Below are 16,936 nucleotides of genomic sequence, written 5' to 3' on the forward strand. Positions count from 1 at the left end.
ATTAACTTTTCCTTAGAATCTGCAGCATGTCAGCACACTTGTACTCTGCCTTTCTTTTTAGTGCTCACAGAGGGGACCAATAAGGCCACAATCTTCCTGTCTTGTTTCCCACATACACCTAACAAAGACTGGTTGGAGGGTCATCTTTCACACTCAAGGCTTGGAATTTTTCTCCCATGTTTCTGGAATATGTTGCTAGTCAACACTGCTACTGGTTTCCAGTGGCTTTTTACTTGAATGTTTCTTATCTCCTCTCCTATCAGACTGACTCTGTGATGTTTAACTTTCTTCATTGTTTTCCATAGGTTTTCAAAAATCACACTGCAGAGTAGTGAGCTATTAATGTTGATGAACTAGATGGTTCAAAACTTCTGGCCTTCCTATGAGATGACAGTTAATTATTATCAGAGGGTCTCAATAATTTAAGTCTCAAAATTACCAGAGAAGCAAACTGCATTTTGCCTTGGCTTGAATTCTCTTCTACATGACTCTAGAGATCTATATCTCTTATCTTTTTCATTACCACTAAATTCATCTTTATTGCTTCAGTTTGCAATCTCTGTTGTATTATATCTCTTGAACTTTTATTATATTTTACTAAGTCTAATTTTCTACTTTCGTAATTATTTTGTGCTTTATTGGAGTATTGTTTCTTCCACCATTCTTGTCTAAATTCTTCATTTTTAATGCAGTTTTCTCAGCATCTTCTAATTTTGACTGAAGTATTTGCATTGACCCATATCTTTCAAATACAATGCCCTCAAGTTTTCTGTTTTTTTTTCTCCTTGCTTCTTTATTCTTTAGCGAGATTGCCTTAGCCAGCTTAATCCACTATCCTTTACTCCTGAGGTGACAAACTATCACCTGATTCATTTTTTTTTTCACATTCTTGTTTGTTGCTTTTTTTTCTTCTTTTTCTTTAGTTTTTTTGAATGTTTGTCTTTTTTCTTCAGAGAATGTTCCTTTGAGAACTGTTCAAGTCACTCATCTACATCAGGCAGCATCCATGTATCCTTACTTTAAGTTATTTATGTTCTTTCTGACTTTCTTTGTTCTCAGAATTGGCATTGGCCTGATGCAACACCTCTCCCCTGGCAATTTGTGTTTGTTCTTTATGCTCTTCAATACTTTCCACACTTTCTTATTTGATCTTTTAAGGTCAGCCGTTTTTGTAGAATGAAGAGGTGCTGTAGTGTCCTGTGCATACATATTTATCAGTGCTACCTCTTCTTGAATTATCTTAAGCAGTATGTACTATTGTCTCTTCTAATCAGTTTTAGCTTGAAGTTTATTATGTCTAATATTAGAATTGCTACCCTTACTTGTTTTTGCAGTCTTAGTGCATGAAATATTGTTTTCTATCCTTTAATTTTTAGTCTGTAAATATATTTTTGAATTAGATGAATTTCTTGAATGCAGCAGGCTGTTGGATTCTGTTTTTTGATCCAGTCTTCCAATCTGTGTCTTTTAATTGTCAAGTTAAAGACATTAAATTTAGGAGATATTACTGAAATGTGTTATTTACTATCATTGCCTTCTTTATCTATTGGTGAATTCTTTGTTTCTCTTTTTGTGACTTTTTTTGTTGTTGTTTATGCATTGACCTTTGAGTTTTCATTTTGTTGTTTCTGTTAATAATATTAAGTATTTACTGAAGTGCTAATTTAGAACCCGTATTTTCTTTCAAGCTTTGTATGTGAGCTAGTCTTTTTTCATGGAAATACTTTACTTTTGCATCTATTTTGAAGGATATTTATGCTGGATAAGTTAATCTGTGTTGAAAATTACTTGCTCTTAGGGCTTGAAATACTTCATTCTAACATCTGCTGGCCTTTAGGGTTTGTGTTGAGAAATCTTCTGTAATTCTAATTGCTTTACAAACTTGTATGTGATTTTTTGTTTTTCTCTGCATTTTTAAAATATTTTAATAGGAAATTAAATGTTAAATAACTAAGGTAAAAGTACATTTCTTGCCTTCCAGATTTCCCATCTCTGGATGACATCTACAGGTTCATTATTGGTTATAAGTTACCTGGAAGGCAGAGACATTACATAAAGTTCTACAACTGTAAACCAAAGTTATTGTGCTAACTCACAAAATTTATTAAAAAAACCCCACTACCTCCCATGTTTCTATATACCTTTTCTAAATGGCATGTGAAACATCCGGACTAGAAAAAGTGCAGTATCTTAGGGAGGGTTAACAAAGTTGAGTTTTGAAGTATTTCTTTTATCAGTTTTTTAAGAATCAAAAATTTCATTATGTGAAACCTATAATTTTAACTAAAACATTAATTTTAGTTATCATAAAATACTATGACCAGGCATTTATGAATAGATACTGAAAATGTGGGGAATGATAAAGCAGAATTCATGCTTACCATATTTATACATACTCTTGGTTGTGTTTCAGTTCCACATGATCTGATTCAAAGTAATAAGAATCAGAGTCATCATCTTCTGTAATGTGTGGTTTGGTACTCCTTTGGCAGGTGGCATATGTCTAATACCGTCCTTTCTCTGAGGGTGGCTTACTTATTCTTTCACTTCCATAATTCTGAGAGTTGCAACATAAAACTTTTTTGTTTTGAGAAATTTCATCAGGAAATGTGGGAGACTCAACTTACAATATCACTAGCAGTTGGGACTAAGATTATTCTCCTCAATATGTCCATTCTCTCTACAAGGAGAAATGTTTTTAGTGGGACTAGCTCTGGCAGGGGTGGCCCTGCATAGTGAAGTTCTCTTGGTATAACAGTGTTTTTGAGGTTCTGATGGAGATGTCATCTGAGCTGAGACACAGTCTAGAACAGACAGTGGTTCTGGTTCTCCAGAGACTGGCATATTCTGAAAATTTATGTCTAAGATGTTACTGCTATTTTCTTTATACTATAGTAGTTCTTTTGAGGAACTACTATCTCCCAGCACATCTGCTTCTTCCTCAGAATCTTTTAAAAATGACTGAATTTCAGAAATGGGGCCTGAAGCTGGTCAGCTGACTTTAACACACTCCACAGACAGGCAGGCAGTTACTATTTTGTGGTCTTCCAACTTGACCTGCACTTCTGAATCTGTACAAGGCACGTTATGGTCTGTATAAATGTCATCCCTCCTGTTACCACAGAACATTGAAGTCTGGGTTTCTGAATCCCCATTTTTAGGTACTGATTTTTTCTGCAGTGCATAGGAATCAGCAGTACTTTGCTTAACATTCCCATCAGGTTAACAGTAGTCACAGTTTATACCAGCAGAATCACTGTCATCAACACTGTTGACAGTTAGCCTGTGATTTCTTCAGCTACTGCAGAATTAAGTGACCCTTCCTCACTGACATTCACATTTTTAACTTCCCTTTTCAACATTCCTTTTCTCACAATCATCCAGTATTGGATGATTTTCTCACAATCATCCAGCATTGACAAGGCCTTGAAAATCTGCATCACTGTCCACTCCTGTCCTCCTCTGTTCTACTGACTCCTTGTCTGACTTGATAGGTGAATCTTCTGAACTTTGTGTTGCTTCAGATCTTCTCAGAAAACGTTTGATTCTTTTTAAAGTTGGTAATATAGGTTCTATTTGTCTTCTCTCAGTATTTTTTTTTTTTTGTCTTTTTTATCGGTTCCGGGGATCGAACTCACGACTGCCTGCTTGCAAGGCAGGTGCTTATGCCGCTGAGCTAAATCTCTCACTATTTTCTACAGCTTGCTTTTCTATGTTATTCTTTTCAGAAAAAGAAACTCCTCTTTTTCTAGGGCTTACTGCTTGCACACTCTGATTTTTGCATACTCTGCTGCTTGAAATCAGTTGTCTTTGTATTATTATTTTCTTTCTGAATTTGCACAGGCTCCGTTCTCTTCTTTGGGAATCTTGATTGCACTTGAGAATGAGAAGAGAGTTCTTCAGGGTGAGCAATGCTGTGATTCCTTAAAGTTCTACCACAAAAAGATTCGTCCAAGCGGTTTAACCCCACTGTTGATCTTGTAACATGAGTAGACTGGGAAGCAGCTTTACTATGACAAGTCCCTACAATATGATCATAATGATCCACTCACTGGGAAACCTGTATAACCAAAGATCTATCATTGTAGAAATATTATCTCATTTCCTTAAATCTTGAAGGACTTAGAGCTATGTCTAGAATAGAGCTTAAGCATCAGGGTTTCAAACTCTTAGCTTCCGCCATGGAGAATACTAGAAACTCTTACATTCCTTTAGCTGAGTTCTGCCAGTATTAAGACAGGTCCCTGCAATTGTGTTCCTTAAGGCCTTGTAGAAAGGGTCTTACCTACTATTTGATTGCATATGGTCATCCTCCCAAGAGATGCTCAGACCTCTGCCCCCAGTTACTAATAGTGGAGGGGGGATGTTTGATTCTCAGCCTGTGGGCCTGTAGACTTACAGAAGATGCTGACTGGTTCTTTTCCTGGCTCACACCAGGGGTACTTACCAGGAAGGCAGGTGAATTGATTTCTTGTTCCGCTGCCTAAGTTCCACCATGGCCGGATCTTCGGAGATGCCAATTGCTTCTCCTCCTGACTCGCACCAGGGGTGCTTACCAGGAAGGCAGGCGAATGCTTTCCTGTTCAACCACCTAAGTTCCATCATAGCCAGATCTTGGGAGATGCTTGAAATAGAATTCTAGCAAAGTAGGTACATCATTACTTTTTTTTCAAAATCCATTTTATTTCAAAGAAAAAAATTTCAAAACATGACAATTGAGGTAGCAATGTTACATACATTAAACATTGTCATTCCCAAATCAGTCACCCAGAGCAGAAGAAATCTACATTCAATTATCCAAGAAATATCAGCACAAAATTATATCTTCAAAGAACTCAAAGAAATCAGTAATATAACTATCATATATACACACACACACACACACTCACACACACACACATATTGTTTCTTTCAGCTTCGTACACTAATGAGACAATACAATGTTTGCACGTGCATATCTGATTTATTTTATTTATCAATATGGTCTAAAGTCGCATCTACTTACCTATAAAAGTCTCTAGTTTGTCCTTCTTTATGGCTGAGTAATACTCCATTATATAAAAATACCACATCTTTTTTCTCCATTCCTCAATTGCTGGGTGTTTACGTTGTTTCCAAGAACTAACTGTTACAAATAGTGCTTCTATAAACACGGTTGCACATATATTGCTGTGGTATGATGTTTTTCATTATTCTGGGAAGATACCCAGAAGGGAAATAGCTGGGTCAAATGTGAACCTTAGTCCTAGCTTTTTGGGGAATTTTCACACTGATTTCCACACTGGTTGCAGCTATCTGTACTCCCACCAATAGTGGAGAAGGGATCCTTTTCCCCCATAGTCCCTGCAGCATTTGTTATTGGTTGTTTTCTTGATAATAGATATTCTTTCCAGAGTGAGGTGAAATTTCAATTTTAATTTGAATCTCTTGAATGACCAGTTATGTTGAACATGTTTTTCATATATTTATTTGCCATTTGTATTTCTCCATCTGAGAAGTGTATATTGGTCTCAAATGCCCATTTTTGGATTGGGTCTTTAAATTTGGGAGGACTGATTTTTCTGAGTTCTTTATATGTTCTTGATAGTCTGAGGGACAGCTGGCAAACATTTTGTCCCACATTGTGGGTTGTCTGTTCACTCTGTTGGTAGTTTCTCTTGATTTGTGAGAGCTTTTCAGTAGACATCATTACTTTTTAAAAACATTAATTAGTTGTACTTGTCATTATTATTTTTTAGCCCTGCTAATGATAAAATCTACAGCCTTGAGTGTGCTAGGCATGTGATTTACCAATAAGCTACATCTCCAACCCTAATTTTATTTTTTGACTGACATATAATATTTATACATATTTATGTTACAATATGATTTAATTTGTATATATCTTGTTATCATGTAGCTTACGTTCTTTTAATCTAGAATAGCTTTTTGTCATATAACTGACTTGTTGAAGTGACATTCATCGGTTGCTCCATAGAATATCCCACAATCTGAATTTCTCTCTTTTCTGTCTTGCAGTGTCATTTAATTTATTCCATAACTCCTGTGTTTTCCTGTATATTGGATGTTAGAGCTGAAGTTTGATTATATTTCATTCATGTATATTTGTCAATTTTATATTCATAGAGTGGTTTAGACAAATTTACACAATAAATATATTTTAGTTAAATAAAAAACCTATAATATTGCTTTTTAAAGTGTTTATTTATTCACTTAATGATTATTCAACAAATATTTGGCGTGCATACTTTGTTTCGAATACTTTGTTGTCTAACAACAGTGAGCAAAACCAACACAGTAGTTCCTAACCTAAATGTTGATCCTAGTTTCCATTGGTAATAATTATGGAGCCACAGACTTAACATGAACTTAAAAGCTTGGAAAGGTTAATATGAAAAGTGTATTGTTGTGATTTTTTTAATGTAACTCATATTCAGTGAAGAACAAGTGGATGTGGAACTTGTACAACGTGGAGATATCATTAAAGTGGTTCCAGGAGGCAAATTTCCAGTGGATGGTCGTGTTATTGAAGGTCATTCTATGGTAGATGAGTCCCTCATTACAGGTATGTTCTTTCAGTGGATCATTATGTAAAAAATGAAATGAATCCAAAGTATTAATGAAAAATAGTAATGAAAGCTAAAGAGCTTTTTCTAGAAATGAATAAATTATGAGAAAAGAAGAATGTTTTCTTTTTTTTTTTTTGTCTTTTTCATTTTTATTGGTAACAGGGATCGAACTCACGACTGCCTGCTTGCAAGGCAGGTGCTTATGCCGCTGAGCTAAATCCCCAGCCCCGAAGAATGTTTTCTTAAAAAATTTCTTTTAAAGACTGGTGGATACATTATCTCAGATTTACTTTATGATTTTAGTTATGCTTTAGAAGACTGTTTTCAGTGATAATTTTTAAGTATTAGAATGTATAATCAAAGGAAATTTTCTCAGTCTCCTGTTAGAATTGAATAGACTGGCAAAATTTCCTGGGCAAATATCTATTCTGTCTTCCTATCCAACAGACAAGTCTAGTCTGAACTAGGCTAGATTTACAGATTTGTTATATCATGGTCTGCTTTAAAAGAGTAAGTCTGGAATATTTTTAGAGATGTTAGATAAGGCTAATTTGGAGCAGAATTGAAATAGTACCTTTCTTACCTCAACTCTCCAGATAGTCCAAGAAGAGGCACAGTTTATGAACCATATAGAAATATCATAGGACTGTATCTTTGTCAATTGGGGTGCCATAGCCAGTCTGGATGGCAGAATTCTTTGTCTTATACAGTATTGTATAATGTATTTGTTCTTGACCTTGGATCACAAAGTTGTAGTAGCAACACCTTGTGCCTTCTCATCCATCATTATTACAAAGAAAAACTACGTATTAGATTTTTAAATGCTCCTTGAGAATAAGTTGAAAACCAGTAATCCAGGACAGGGTATACTCTAGAAGTATCTTTCAAAAAGAATCAATGTGTTAGGTTTTTCCAGTATAAAGTATGCATTCCTGGGCTTTGCTTAGAAGTGACATAAGGAAAAGGAAACATAACTAATTCATCTAAATTTAGTTCATGAAATAAGAATCTCCTGTCTAAATATTGCTTAACAATTAACCAATAACAATATGTTTAAATATAGTGATCATATATTCTCCTTCAATCTGACTTTACTCTTCTTAAAGGAGAAGCAATGCCTGTGGCTAAAAAACCTGGCAGCACAGTAATCGCTGGTTCTATTAACCAGAATGGATCCATACTTATCTGTGCAACCCATGTTGGAGCAGATACAACTCTTTCTCAAATTGTCAAACTTGTGGAGGAGGCACAGACATCAAAGGTAATGTAACTCACTAGGAGAGACAGAAAGTATTTTTTAAAAAGATTTCTCAGTATAAACCTTGATAAAGTATTTTTTTGGTACCAGGGATTAAACTCATGGCTTAGCATTTGCCAGGCAGGTGCTTATGCCACAGAGCTAAAGCCCCAGCCCCATTAATATAATTTTTGTATTTTCATTTGATGATTTTTCTTGTGTTAATATGAAGTTTATTAAAATATTTGTCACCTACCTACCAAATATATTCTGTATTTAACATCAGAAATGGAGACTTTGAGGTAATAATAACCATTATTATTATTATTTGAAATTCTAGGCTCCTATCCAGCAGTTTGCAGACAAACTCAGTGGCTACTTTGTTCCTTTTATCGTCCTTGTTTCTATTGCTACCCTCTTGGTATGGATTATAATTGGATTTCTGAATTTTGAAATTGTGGAAGCCTACTTTCCTGTAAGTGACTTGATGCAATCCTTCACTATATGCAAAACAGGCCATGAATCTTTTGCAGAAATGATTGAGTGGAAAGAACTCTTAAAGTCACCCCAACGTAGTCTGAGGTGTAGTTTAGTGATACAGTACTTACCTACTATGCTTAGTCCCTTGAGTTCAATCTTCAGCACCCCAAAACAAACCAAAAACAGCAATATCAAATACACTATTGTTACGGTAATATCCCTTTGCTTCAGGAGTGTGGGGTGTATGTTTCAGGAACTTAGTGGATACCTGAAACCATGATTAGCACTCAACACTGTATATGGTATGATTTTTTGTGTACATATACAAATTTAATGCTTTTTCTGTCTTAACTAAGCACATGTTATGTACTGTTGCTCTAGTTTTTGTTTTGTTTTGTTTCTTTCTCTTTGAGGTAGAGTCTTGCCTTGTAGGTCAGGCTGGGCTACACTCAGTATGTAGCCCAGCTGGTCTTGAATTTGAAGCAATCTTTCTGTCTCAGGCTCCCAACTGCTGAGATTACAGATGTGTACCATCACATCCAGCTGTGGTAGTAGCTTTTACAGTTTGATATATGACAGCAAACTAGCTTGAATGTTTTTTCTTCCTTCACAGTTTCACAGAGAGAAGATTTGTTCATATTTTAGATCTTTTCAGGTTCAGCATTTTTTTTTGTTTCTGATGATTTATTTATTTATTTATTTTAATTTTATTTTAACGAGTGTAAAACTAAATACAACAAAACAGAACAAAACCAATCAGAAGAAAACAATGTAAATAACACAGATTTCAAAGCAAACAACAGGAGATCATCCATCACTGGCTACCATAATTTCTCTTGTTTTCTTCTAAATAGTTGTCCATATCTTCACACACAATGAATTCATACAAAACAAAATAGTATTAAGGTGGTCGAAACAGAGTTATGAAGGCATTATAGGCCTTCAAAACCAGATGGTAGGGAAATCAACAATGGCTGCCATAATGTCTCTCGTTCTCTTCAAAATAGCTATCTATACCTTCATGTTTGTTGAAATTAAATAATACAAAACAGACTAAAATCACTCTGAACAAAGAATAATGGTATTACTGCATTTCACAGCATGACAATATGGAATCAGCAGTGGATACCGTAATGTCTCTTTTTCTTCAAAGTAGCTGTTCATTTCATTGTGCATTATATAATCAATTCTCATAAACTATTTAAGAGAAGTTCTATGCATGTATAAGTCTGTACATGTATACCTATCCTTTCTGTATTAGAGGGAAAAGCAAAGCAAAACAAAACAAATTACTAGAAAAACACGAGACAAAAAAGTGAAATAAATAACAGTAGCAAAGAGCTCAAAACACTGACAATACAGACATTCAAAAACAAGGTGGTAGGAGCATAGCTAGGGTTATTTTTATTTTACATAATGATCCTCAAGAGTTCATCAGATCACCATACACTAGCATGCACAATTTTCCAATATTATGAATATTAACTGTTTTGTTCCAAGTCAAGTTCAGCATTTAATATAACATACAACTATCGCATAAAAACCCTGGCAGCATGATATGGTTCCATTAACTAGAATGGATCCATATTTTGTTGTTGAGAACTTTTACCTTTTTACTTAAAGGCCTTACCTTTTACTTATGGCCTTTCTTTGTTATACACAAATTGCTACTCATGTACTTTGATAGCATTAAATAAAATATAAGCTACTTGAACACAGCAATGGAACATCTCAACAGTTATTCTAATAACTGAGAGACTGTATTGATTATTATTCTGTCATTTCCGGGACAAAATACTTGACGCCCAAAATGAAGGAAAGAAAGATTTATTTAGCTTATAGGTAGTGGAGGTCTCAGTCCATAACTCAGATGGCTCCAAGGCAAGGTGACATGGCTAAGGGGCAAACGTTCATCACAGCCACAAGTGACAAGAGCGAAAAGGACAAAAAGAAGGGCAAGTAATCCACTTTCCCTCCTTATATTGTATGATGGCTGTCTGCCCTGGGTGGATGTAACACTCACATTGGCAATCCCAGCGCTAGACAATGAACCAATCACAAATGCTAGATTCAGTTGCCCCCATGACTGCTTGAGGCTTTGGGAGGACATCCAAACACAAACCATAAAAGAGACTAAGTTATTAATAGCATAATATATACAGCATGTATATAATTCATGTCTCAGGTGGAAAATAGCAAGATTTCATCATGCTACTCAGAATACACACAACTTAAAAGTTAGGAATTGTTTATTTTTAGGATTTTCTGTTGTATATTTTTTGGACATAGTTGACTGGATAACTGAAACAATGGATAAGGGTGAACTATTGTATCATTAAGGAGTGGAAGAGTGGTAAGACAAGCACTTGGATTTCTGTAAATATAAAAGGTTTTCTTTTAGAAAACAAATTCACTGTGATTTCTGATTTTTCAAAAGGAAGCAGTAAATGTTAACATTTTATGCTTAGTGTCATTTCTAGCATGATTTTGGCTTCACAAAAAATTTTAGTTATATTGAGGAAAAATATCAGGATTAAGCACTGGTATTTTGCCATCAGTGTGACCTTAGACCACATAATTAATCCTTTAGTTTTAGTTTCCTCATCTGTAAAGTGAAGTTTTAATAATACCCATTCTGCCTTGCAAAGATTAAATAAGATAGTAGAAATACTTTGCAATTTATTAAATGGTTTACAGATGTACAATAATATTAGCGCCTACTCACCTAGTTCTCTGATGTTCTCTAAAGTATGAGATAAAATGGTAAAGAGGCCTGGATTGTACCTCATACTAGCTATATAAATTCTAAGTCACCTAACTTCAGTTTTTTTGCTTGTAAAATAGGGATAATTATACTTCAGTTATAGGATTGGAATTAGCACAGGTGAAAGCTTACAATGCATGTGAAAATATACATATGTGGTATGTATGAAAAAAAGCCTAGGTATTTATGAAAATTACTTCCAACTTTGTTCTATGTAGCTCTGTTACTCTTGAATAAGTATGTAAATATTGGAAAACTTAGTAAAATCTAGCAGTGTAAATCCATTATTACTAATAAAGTAAGTGTTTTTTCTTTTTGTAGCACTGGGGATTAAACTCAGAACTTTCACACTGACGTACATCCCAACCCTTTATTTATTTGTTTGTTCATTCATTTATATATTGAGATAAGGTCTTTCTAAGTTGCTCAGTTGCCCAGTATGGGATCAAACTTGGATTCCTCTTCACAGGGTGCTGGGATTATAGGCATGTACCACTATGCCCTTTTTTCCCAACAGGGTCTCACTATCATCTGGGCTGGTTTAAACTCATTGTGTAGCCCAGGGAAATCTCAAATTTGTAATCCTTCTGCTTTAGTCTCCTGAGTGCTGGAATTACATGCATGTCTTATCACACCTGTTTTGTTATTTTTTTAATAATGCCACGCTATACTTTTCCAATCTTTATTCTTTCAGTTAAAATGTAAGTAAAATTATAGCTATGCATTATGTCCATGTTATGGTCACTAGTATAATACCAAAAATTTTCCTTAAATGATTCATCTTTGTTAAGTACACATTGAACAATAAGATAATGGAGTATGTATTGTTTAGGAATTTTTTTTGAAGTTAGGAGAATCTTTATTGGAAATAATAAGAAGAATAGCTCCTGGATTGCCAGAAGGGGTCCTGAGTGGATAACCATGGAGCCCCTCAATGCAGAGCTAATTGTGCATATAAGCAGAGTACAGGAATTGCATTACTATATGGTAGATGTAAAAAGGAAGCTCCAAGCACTGTACTGATCCCTGCTGGCAATCTCCAGCTACACCCATAGCTTATCACTCTTATGGTTCAGTGGGGCTAAAAGGCCACAGTAGCAGCTATTAAAAAACAAACAAAAAAAAACCCAAAAAACACCTCAGCAAGAGTCTTTACATTCCTTAGTGGAGACAGTCTTCTAATAGTCTTTGCTTTTCAAGCCTCTATCACAGTTTATGTATTGCATGTCCGTGTTCTCTGGGGCTCGTCACTCCAACTGCTGTGATGGTGGGTACAGAGACCTCAATCTTCTTATAACCAAACTAGAGGCCCTTACACACAAATAAATAAAACTCCTCTTTAGATAAATAACTAACATCAGGTAAAAGTAGACTTTAAAACAGTAAAAAGAAAATACTAAATTTATAGATAGCTTCCATGTGCATGCAGGTCTAGGAGCCAGCTGTTACAGTCCTGACTCCAGTCTCTTAAAAACAGTGTCTGGACTTAGCTCCTTTTCATTCTAGTTCTTATGTTTGGGCTATGCATTTGTACTGTCCTGGTAAAATTTGTTTCTTTTCACCTAAAGGCTGTCAAACTCCAGATAGTCATGCAGATAGAACCAATGATAAATGTTCTAGATTCTTTTTACTGAGGTCCACTTGATCAGGAACTTTTCTCATAAGTTCAATGGATTTTAGGAGGTTTTGCCTAAAATTGCCAATCATACTTCCCCATGTAAGGAAATACTCAATGTCACTAGGGACTCAGCTAGCAGATTTGTTTAGGTCACATTGTTACATATGAAAGCATTTTGTTAAAATATAATTTAACTCCTTTCACTTTAGATGACTTTTTCATTGTCTTTACAGAACACTGTGAAAGCATATTTATGCTCTGAGTGTACAGAGAATTAGAGTTTTGTTTGCTCAGTGATGGTGTTTATTGAGAATCATGCCCCATGCCCCATGAAGATATCTCTAAAAGTTTCTAATAAGAATAATCTCAGTATAGGGAAAAGAAAAAAATAGTGGAGTTTTTTTTGTTCCTTATACTTCATAGTTTATCAAAAATGAAATCTTGACTTTAGGGCTATCACTTGTTTACCAGTTATATCACAATTTCTTACATTCATAAAAGAAAAAAAATTTCTTACTATTAACTAAAACATGTATGTTGGTAACTACTGTATTTTCCAGAAAATAAGATCTAACTAGAAAATGAACCAGTTATAATTTATAGTCAGTCATTAGCATGGTAATGGCCAGCAACACACCAATTATACGTCACTATTCCCTTGTTCATTGGCTATACTGTAATGATGAGGAAGTCAAAGATAGGCTGATTGGGGCTGGCATTTTTTTTTATTTCTAGTTAGGTCTTAATTTTTAGGAAACATAGTAGGTAGAATTTGTGACTTCAACATTATGTTTTTACTTAGAGTTAAGGTTTGTTTCTTTTGTTTGTATAACTGCAATCAGTAACCTTTTGCCTTTCTTTAATCTGTTTTTCTAAAGGGTTACAATAGAAGTATTTCCCGAACAGAGACGATAATACGCTTTGCTTTTCAAGCCTCTATCACAGTTCTATGTATTGCATGTCCCTGTTCTCTGGGACTCGCCACTCCAACTGCTGTGATGGTGGGTACGGGAGTAGGTGCTCAAAATGGCATACTTATCAAAGGTGGAGAACCATTGGAGATGGCTCATAAGGTAAGACAGTCTCCAGAACTAAAAACTGCCTCATCTACACTTGCAGTAGCACCCCTATTGAGGAACACAGAGCCCAAGTTATTTCCACATGGTTCATAAGTGGAGCCTCTTCTAGGACTGTCCTGAGGGTTGAGGTAGGAAAGATGTTATTTTGGTTCTGCTCTAAATTGCCCTTTGATCTCTAAAAACACTCCACTATTACTTTCTTACTCCTGATAAAGAAAATCTAGAGCCTTATCCTATCTCAGACTAGATCAGTATTTAGGAAAGGAAGACAGAATAAGTTTTTGCCGTGGAATATTTGCTGAAATATAGCAGCCTTTTAAGGCAGTTATGTGTGACTCTGTGTGTAGATTCTTCATTGGGAATTAGTGTCTGCAATGGCAGGCCAGTTTCTTTGCCTTGTTGCCATCAATTGGCAATTCGCACCTGTGATTTCAGGAAAATAATCATCTCTGATCTCTGACATTGTAGGATTTCTGTAACAATCTCAGTTAAACTACTTGACTTTCACTAAAACTATATTTTTATTGGTATGTTCCTATTATGAAGATAAAAAGTGTATTCAGATGCATATGGTAAACATATAATGTAGCTTAGAACAAATTTAAAACTCAACTCAGTCAGTGAATACAGGTTAGTGATTTTTATACAAATTTTAAAGTTTTGATGTGATTTCAAACATAAAAGTTGCAAGACTAGTATGGAAAACTATTATTTTTTTATTTAAAGAAAGACAAAACAAGATAGAAAACAGGCAGAAATAGTACATACTTTCAAAGAAAACAAATAGTAATAAATCACTAGCTGATGTATACATATTGTCCCCCTATAAACCGTTTTTCAAGGTACACAAGTGGAACATATAAACGGGATTTCAACTAGGGAGACTGCAAACAGTTCTATTCAACTGTCCAACAAAAACTAAGTATTATGGCTATCAATCCTATACACTTAGACATGTACGCATTTATCCATATCTTCATTTATGTTGAGACCTAACAGAGCATATTAGATTAAAATTCTTCTGAAAAATGATTAATAATATTGCTGGATTTCACATCATAACACTCCAGAATCAGGATTGGGTACTGCAGTGCCACTTTCTTTCTTTCAAAGTTTTTGTTCATTTCATCATGTGTCATCAAATCAGTGCTCATAAACTGTTTATAGGTTTTAGGTAAGCTTGAGTCTTAACATGTATTTCTATCCTTTCTAGGTTAGAGGGGAAAACAGAACAAAGCAGGACAGAACTAAACTTTTTCATATAGACATATAAAACTAAAAAGACATATAAATCTGCTGTATAAGGAGTTCTATCCTGGTCACTATGCTGTTACTTGTTATCATTAAGATAAAGTATCATCTTGTTTATCATCAGATAAAGTGTAATTGAACATATCAGTACATAACAGAATTAACAGAAATACAACTTTATAGATAGTGTAGAGCTACAAAAACAGGTAGTAATCAAATCAGAATGGATATCGTAGTGAATCATTGTCATTCTCAGTATAGTTGTCTGTACTCCTCAACTTGTTGCCATCAACCTTACAGGTTTTGAATAAAATCTGTCAGGAATAAGCAGCAATCAAACAAGTCAGATTTAACTAAGATCAGTCATGATATAACAATATAAGTCATACATGGATCCTGATTAAGTTAATAGGGAATTAAAGATGTCCCCTATGCTATGGACAGCCATCCGTGCCCCTCAGTTCCAATGCTTGTATACAAACTAGGACAGAACGAGTTCCAACCAAGCAGAGTGGTATGAGTAATAGGGATTTTAATTCCTGATACACTATTAGCTATATCTGCTGCTGTTTTTGTTTTTTTTTTTTTTTGAGGACTATTCCTCCCTTTTACTCCCTAGAATGAACCGTGTATTTTTGAGTCTCCCCAACACTTATGGTTTTGTATTGAGGGGGGGCAACCTGCTATTTACTTAAGTGTTTCTGAACTTTCTCACTCCTGCACTGGATTTCTAGTTATATTTCTTCATTTCGTAAAGCCTGTATGTTCAACCTATCCATTTATACTGATCTAGTTACCCCTATTACTCTCTGGTTCCCTATCATATCGAGTTCTATTTTCTCATGTTTGATTTTGCTCCATATAACCTTCTTCAGGCTAATTATATTTCCTATAAAGAGCCTCTCGGTGGACCCTATCTCTTGATCCACTCTGCCTGCTATTCTCTATTTTTTCCCTGAAATTATGGTATCTAGGCCATCTATATTAGAAATTACATCCAACCTTGTCTGCCTCATTTCTGTTGAGCTCTTTTTCTGTCATTAGTTGTTAATTTGTCTTCTTCATTTTGCTTTCTGCTCCGTTCATTGTGGCCTCTCTGTTACTGTTTTTAGAATTTTGTTATTTTTCTCTTTTAGAATGTCCTGCAACATTCTCTGTAGAGTTGAATTGGTCGTTGCAAATTCCCCTAGTTCCTCTTTATCCTGGAAGTACCTTGTTTCTCCATTAATTTCTAGGAACAGTTGTGCAGGATATATCAATCTTAGCTGGAGGTTATTATCTTTCAAAGCTTGGATTATTTTGCCCCACACTCTTCGTGATTTGATGGTTTGTGCTGAGAAGTCTGCTGTAATTCTGATGGGTGTTCCCTTGTAAGTGATCTGTTTCTTGTCTCTGACAGCTTTTAATATTCTGTTCTTATATTGGATTTCTGGAATTTTGATTATTATATGCCTGGGTGTAGTTCTGTTTGGGTTGTAGGTGGCTGGGGTCCTGTATGACTCAGACATCTGAGTATCTTTACCTTTTACTAAATTAGGAAAAATTCTCCTGGATTATTTCTGTGAATAGCCTTTGTAGTTCATTTGTTTCTGTCCCTACTTCTTCCTTTACATTGTTAATTGTTGTTATAGATCCTCTTATCATCTTCTAGCCTTTGTATTATTGCTCTTTGTTTCCTTGTTATTTTTAAGAAGTTTTTCATTTCATGCTCCCACATTACAAATCTGTCCTCCAGTTCAGATAATCTATCCTTAGTTTCCTTCAAGCTGTTATGCCAGCTTTCAATAGAGTTTTTAGTTTCCTGGTAATCTCTTTGAACCTGCTTCATGTATTTTATGTTTTCTTTATTTTCTCCATCAAACAATTCTCCCCTGTTTTTCTGTTCTTCCATTCCACCATCTGTTTTTTCTTGGGCGGTGCTTAGCATTTCTCTAACTG

At 35.0% G+C, this 16,936-nt stretch overlaps 1 protein-coding gene across 4 annotated transcripts in view; it reads left to right on the forward strand.

The window, feature by feature from the left end:
- Positions 1 to 16,936, forward strand: part of Atp7a (ATPase copper transporting alpha) — a 244,070-nt gene that overhangs the window by 205,933 nt on the left and 21,201 nt on the right. For all 4 annotated transcript variants that reach the window (XM_063246120.1, XM_063246119.1, XM_023565589.2 and 1 more), the window contains 4 exons: positions 6,438 to 6,565; positions 7,676 to 7,830; positions 8,147 to 8,281; positions 13,547 to 13,741. In XM_063246120.1, the coding sequence (XP_063102190.1) occupies positions 6,438 to 6,565; positions 7,676 to 7,830; positions 8,147 to 8,281; positions 13,547 to 13,741 (613 nt within the window). The remainder of the gene's footprint in view (positions 1 to 6,437; positions 6,566 to 7,675; positions 7,831 to 8,146; positions 8,282 to 13,546; positions 13,742 to 16,936) is intronic.

The sequence above is a fragment of the Cavia porcellus genome, unplaced genomic scaffold, assembly GCF_034190915.1.
Source record: "Cavia porcellus strain 051 isolate PalLab524CR breed Dunkin Hartley unplaced genomic scaffold, mCavPor4.1 scaffold_3, whole genome shotgun sequence".
In the NCBI taxonomy this organism is placed as follows: domain Eukaryota; kingdom Metazoa; phylum Chordata; class Mammalia; order Rodentia; family Caviidae; genus Cavia; species Cavia porcellus.